The sequence below is a fragment of the Venturia canescens genome, chromosome 9 (assembly GCF_019457755.1).
Source record: "Venturia canescens isolate UGA chromosome 9, ASM1945775v1, whole genome shotgun sequence".
In the NCBI taxonomy this organism is placed as follows: domain Eukaryota; kingdom Metazoa; phylum Arthropoda; class Insecta; order Hymenoptera; family Ichneumonidae; genus Venturia; species Venturia canescens.
This window is the reverse complement of record NC_057429.1, coordinates 3,660,786-3,666,896: the sequence shown is the minus strand read 5'-3', so window position 1 is coordinate 3,666,896 and position 6,111 is coordinate 3,660,786. Positions and strand designations below refer to the sequence as shown.

At 36.2% G+C, this 6,111-nt stretch overlaps 1 protein-coding gene across 2 annotated transcripts; it reads left to right on the top strand.

Annotated features, from left to right (window-relative positions):
- The first annotated feature begins 575 nt into the window (after window positions 1-575).
- LOC122415692 (uncharacterized) lies at window positions 576-5,550 on the top strand. Of its 2 annotated transcripts, XM_043428050.1 has the most exons (9): window positions 576-773; window positions 1,189-1,299; window positions 1,432-1,542; window positions 1,698-2,162; window positions 2,269-2,538; window positions 2,613-2,915; window positions 3,094-4,581; window positions 4,676-4,855; window positions 4,954-5,550. In XM_043428050.1, the coding sequence occupies exons 4-9, from the start codon at window positions 1,739-1,741 to the stop codon at window positions 5,166-5,168; spliced, it is 2,880 nt and encodes a 959-aa protein (XP_043283985.1). In that variant the 5' UTR covers window positions 576-773; window positions 1,189-1,299; window positions 1,432-1,542; window positions 1,698-1,738; the 3' UTR covers window positions 5,169-5,550. The 2 variants fall into 2 exon arrangements, with proteins under 2 accessions (XP_043283985.1, XP_043283986.1); XM_043428051.1 differs by lacking the exon at window positions 576-773 and having other exon boundaries at window positions 1,077-1,299; window positions 3,115-4,581.
- The last annotated feature ends 561 nt before the right edge of the window (window positions 5,551-6,111 follow it).

Genomic DNA, 6,111 nt, shown 5'->3' with positions numbered 1-6,111 from the left:
ATCTCGAGATAAAGAAAACTAACGATATCATGATTCCGAAAGAGCATAGAATAATAAAGAAGACTACATGGTTCTTGGCGATAATTTTTCATCGATCTTTGTATTGACAAATAATGGCTTTTAGTAATGAATAATCCAAAAATTCATCAACATACTGATTAAATAAAATATTTATTCATGAACGGTGATATTTTTTTTTCCGACGAGTGATATATTTTGGCTGTGAGTCTAAATATATACGGTTCTTCCAGACTGTTTCGATAGTTTTCAAAACAAGATAACAATTCTTACACATCTTTTTGGTAGAATTTTGTATTATATCAATGAAATTTTGAAGATATCGAACAAAACATTCTTCAAATTCCATCTCGAGCCCGATTCCTTGTTGTGATATTCGTATATAAAATTTTCACACAGCAAAGATGCCTCTGTTTCTCGTAAATGTTTCCTGATTTTCTGATATTGTTTTTCAATTGCTTCCCTGAAGCATCGTGAAAAAGCCATAAAATATAAAATTAAACGTGAAAAAACGTTTGTATTCAAGGGTAAATGTCTATTCACCTCTAGAAGTCCTCTCATATACCTCTACATGAAAAATGTCCTACTAACCGTCGATCCTTCACGTGCTTGGTTATAGACTAAACACTTTTAAATATTTGCAGCCTCCAAAAGCGTTCTGCAAGACCTTAAAAATGAAAAAGAAAACTGTGGACCTACAGCGAAAGGTTGCAGGGAACGTAAAATTAAAAACGACCAAAAATCTGTTCCGACTGGTAAATATTATTTTTATCAATTTAAGTCGATACACAATTCTTACACATCTTTTTGGTAGAATTTTATATTATATCAATGAAATTTTGAAGATATCGAACAAAACATTCTTCAAATTCCATCTCGAGCCCGATTCCTTGTTGTGATATTCGTATATAAAATTTTCACACAGCAAAGATGCCTCTGTTTCTCGTAAATGTTTCCTGATTTTCTGATATTGTTTTTCAATTGCTTCCCTGAAGCATAGTGAAAAAGCCATAAAATGTAAAATTAAACGTGAAAAAACGTTTGTATTCAATGGTAAATGTCTATTCACCTCTAGAAGTCCTCTCATATACCTCTACATGAAAAATGTCCTACTAACCGTCGATCCTTCACGTGCTTGGTTATAGACTAAACACTTTTAAATATTTGCAGCCTCCAAAAGCGTTCTGCAAGACCTTAAAAATGAAAAAGAAAATTGTGAACCTACAGAGAATAGTTTCCGGGAATGTAAAATTAAAAACGACCAAAAATCTGTTCCGACCGGTAAATATTATTTTCATCAATTTAAATCGAAAAAACGAGCAGGAAATATTTAATGAATTGATATAATGAACGCCTATTTTTGCTCGGTTGTTATCACAGTTTTTCTGATCGTTTAACTTTTTGTATACGCAGCGGATGATAATTTCTTCAAAGATTCAAACGCGTTCAAAGAGAATGATCAAAATCCAAGTGACAATGAGAAAAACGCTGAAATAGAAACTCAACAAGAATCCATTCAAATTGGTAAATCTATATTCGTTATAGAACTTTCGATTTTTTTTTAGTTCATTATACAGCCAATATTTGTTATGCAAGTGATGAGAATCGATTAAATCTAAATATTTATTCAGAAATAGTTCTGTTTCTCTTGATTTCTAAATTGTAATATCTAAATGTAGCTCTTGACAAAAATGAGAGTGGAGGAAAAAGTACCCAACTGATGAAAACACTTCAAAAAGGATCCGAGCTGACAGATTCCGAAGAAATAGATAACGATGAACAACGTGGAAATGAAACAGTTAAAGCATCTTCGAACAATGATGTATCACGTATTGAAGAATATATTGATTCGATTTGCACGCAGGCCGAAGAATCTCTTCTACCGTCGTCTCTCGCCTCGGCAATCAATAACGATTCTGAGCTCATGGGCCTACTAAATGAAATTGTACCGAATAGTCCTGCTCGGCCAGCTAAATTTTTTGATGTAGACGTTCCTTTCCGAACGTCAGGAGGAGAACAGTTGGAAGTTGCCGAGAGTGTCAGTGAGACCAATTCGTTTCTCGACCAAGACGACTTTACTAAAGCAATCGAAGCCCCTATAATATTTAGTACGCCCAATTCAGGAACCATAAAGGACTGTACTGGTAATGAATTTGATATGTAGTTCTAGTGATGTATTTTAATGATACAATAATGTATATTTATTTTTGTGCATAAAATGTAAGTTCTGATAATCCTTTATTCCTATAGTGAGTCTTCGACGGGATGAAACTATTGTTTTGTACAATACTGACCATCAAACAGTAGCGATTCATGAACCTGGTTTATCCACCTATATCGATCGATCACCACGTCTTTCGAGAAGGGATGAAAACGAATTCAAGAAAACCGATACCACTTTCGATATTTCTGTGAATAATTTGGAAGGAAACGTAGAAGAACATGCTGTAAATTTCGATGAAAACGCCATAGTTGAAGCAGAATTTCCAAATGCTGAAATGATGATTGCAGATCGTTCCTGTACGTATGATGGTATAAAACATAATGATAGTGAACTTTTCCTATCCCAGCCTTATTTTTTTTTATGTTTCCAGGTATTCCTACTGAAGTCGAAGATGATAGATCTGAAGCCGAAGAAGAAGAAATCGAAGAAGATGATTCTGAAGTTGAAGATGAAGAATCTAATTATAAACCCTCGTCGAATCAATCATTAAGTGACTCAGATGAAGCACCCAGTCAAAACGACCTTACTCAAAACATAAACCGCGATTCCAAGAGCAATTCATCGTTCGAGTTGTCCCTGACTGCGAACATGCCGGGAAAGTCTACTCGTGATGATGCGGATATGTTTGTCAGAACGGCAAGCGGAAAAAAAGGACTCGACCGAAAATCTTGGTGTATGTACTGCTGTAAATTTCAAAGCAAATTCGTACGACACTTAGTTAGAAGGAAAACATAAAGATGTGGAACAGGTGAAAAAGTTTGCTGCATTGCCAAAACGAAATCGAGAAAGATTAAACATCATCGATAAAATCAGAAAAAGTTGCATGTTTGATTACAATACAAAAAATACAGTTAATGATGGAGAACTATTAGTCTGCCGAAGGCCAAGTGCTAATGCTCCAAGGGCAGCCTCGCATTACAAACCATGTTACCGCTGCAAAGGGTTTTTCTCAAAAAAAAATATCCGTCATCATGCTGCATATTGTTTTTCGTACGATGGAGTATCGAACCGAAGTCTGATGCCGCTTGGACGAATGCTCCTTGGAAGGATTCACGAAGAAGCTTCGAAAATCCTACGGGTAAAGATTTTCCCTGTATTAAGAGAAGACGAAATAGTTCGGGTCATACGATATGACAGGCTTGTCATTCTGTACGGAAACAAACTTGCTGAGTTTTATGGAGGTGAAGAGCATCAACATGATATGATCCGAGCCCGATTGAGGCTACTTGGACGATTTCTGCTTGCCATCAAACTCATTAACAAGGAAATAACGGATTTTGCGTCCATTTATCAGCCAAAAATGTATGATGACGCTGTCTCAGCCATACAAGAAATAGCCCAGTATGATCCAGTGTTAAAACGGTATGCAGTCCCATCAACGGCATATTCTATTGGATCTTTGCTGAAAAAAGTCGCTAATCTATATATTTTCGATTGCATCAAAAGAGAAGATAATCAACAGAAAGCTCGTGTTGAAGACTTCTTAAAATTATTAAATGAAGACATCTCTACTTCGGTCAATAAGCCGGTTTTGAACTCAATGATTCTGCAAAAACGTAGAAAAAAAGTCGAACTACCGCCTATCGCAGATATAAAAAAACTACGCGATTATTCGAAAACAGAGCGTCAGTTGGCTCTGGAAGCATTAGACGAAGAGTTTTCGAAAGATGCGTGGGTGCGTTTGGCCGAAGCAACACTTATTGGAGTCCAGCTATTTAATCGACGTCGAGCTGGAGAAATTGAACGAGTATCGATAGAGGATTTTCAAAATCACGAAGGTGTGAGCGTGGAAGAACTGAAGAGAATGTCACTCGAAAGCCAAAAAGCAGCAAAAAACTACGTGCGCTTTACAATACGTGGAAAATTGAACCGAACTGTCCCTGTCCTTTTGTCGGCTGAATTATTGAAATGCGTTGAAAAGATTTTGGAATTTCGTGAGAAGGCCGGTGTTGATGCAACGAATCCATTTATTTTTGGAATTCCAAACAAGGATAAAATGAGACAAAAATATTTGAGAGCGTGTGTCTTGTTGAGAAAGTTCGTCAAAAAAGCAGACGTTGATTTTCCGCACAAAATGACTGGCACAACGTTACGGAAGCACGTAGCTACGACGTGTATCAATCTCGACCTATCCGAAAATGAGGTTGCTGAGGTAGCCCAATTTATGGGACATGCAGAGAAAATACATCGCGTCCATTATCGACAGTCAATTGTAAGTCGTGAAATCGTAAAAATGTCCAAAGTACTGGAACGAGCCCAGGAAGACCCTGACGGAAACGATGAGAAGAGTACCGATAGTGAGCGTGATTCGGGTGGCGAGTCCGAATCTGAAATTCGAGGTAAGGGACACGGTACTGAACGACCCCCTTGGAATTTATATGCACGGCTATTTCTTGTGTACAAATTGAATGTAATTATTTTTTTTCCATTCAGATGACTCGTCAGTACGTTCTGTCAAAAAAAACAAGGGCGGAGAAATGAAGAAAAAAAATTCCAAACGTGCAAAAAAAATCTCTGAACAGCGAGAAGATTCCGACTCCGATTCAAACTTCGATTCAGACTCCGATCCATACTCCCAAGGATCAGGAAGTCAGCGAAAAAACAAACGCTCGAGTATTTATCTTTATCCCATATTTACGATGATGTATAAAGGCGATTATATATACTACATATGCTATTGAATTCTTGATAATTCGTATGATATTTTCCAGCTTCTTCTCACGGTCCCGTCATCAAAAGAAAACGATGGAGCACTGAAGACAAAAATATTGCTTTAGAACTGTTTGGGCATAATATCCAAAAACGTTCCTATCCGTCTCTGAAAGAAATCGAGAAAAAGTGTGCTGAATACCCAACTCTACGTTCCCGCAAACCTCAAGTTATCAAAACCTGGATCTCAAATGAGATTAAAAAAAGACAACGTTGATCGTAGTGGTTGGATAATTTTATCATTTAAGTTTTTTATATATTCTTTTATGCTGGTAACAAATTATGAATTTTCTTTCATAAATTGGATTTTCTACACTTTATTACTATGCTCAAATAGTACAACAGTTCATTCTACAAGAGGAATTTTTCATTTTTTATACGGGCTCTTCAATATCTCACACGTGTTGATAATCAAAAAAAAAAAAATTCTGTGATTTTTAAAATTAAGATTGCACACATGATTAATCTAATGAAATATAACATTTGCCTTTTTTTCAAGATCCAAGAAAGAATGTACGGATCCCTCTTCATAATATTATTTAATATAAATTTAAGTTCTCATACATGTTCCTATATTTCAATAAAAGTTGTTAATATTATTTTTCATGTTCGTGTCATTTCCAAGTTCCACATACCCCTATGGAAGATACAACGAAAAAAATTATAACTGGAATTGCGCGAGAATGTAGTGGTCGTTCTCGAGCAGTTTTGTTTACTGGTTGATATCCGAACAGTTTAATCTAAAATCATTGGTTATTATTAGGACGCTGTCGTCCCGATAGAAATGATGAAACAGTGGTTGTCAGGACGTTTTCATCTATCGGTTATAATCAGGACATTGTGTTTCAAATAAACAGTAGTTGCGAGGACACTACTGTCCTGACAGCTACCCATACGTACGGTGGTTGGGTTTGGATTGTTGAACTGAAACGAGAAATTTATCGTTTTTTTTTTGCAATCAATTTCGATTCACATTTCTGCTTTTATCAACGAGTGAAATACATCTTGGGGTATTTCGCCAAAACATGACACGTTGAAGGTAATTCTTTACGTCTTTATCGTGTTTTTCGAAAACGCCACAACAAAAGATTAGCGAAGCAGTGGGTGCTGTACTATATTTAACGCGATTTGATTCTATCGACTAACCGTACACTTATGGT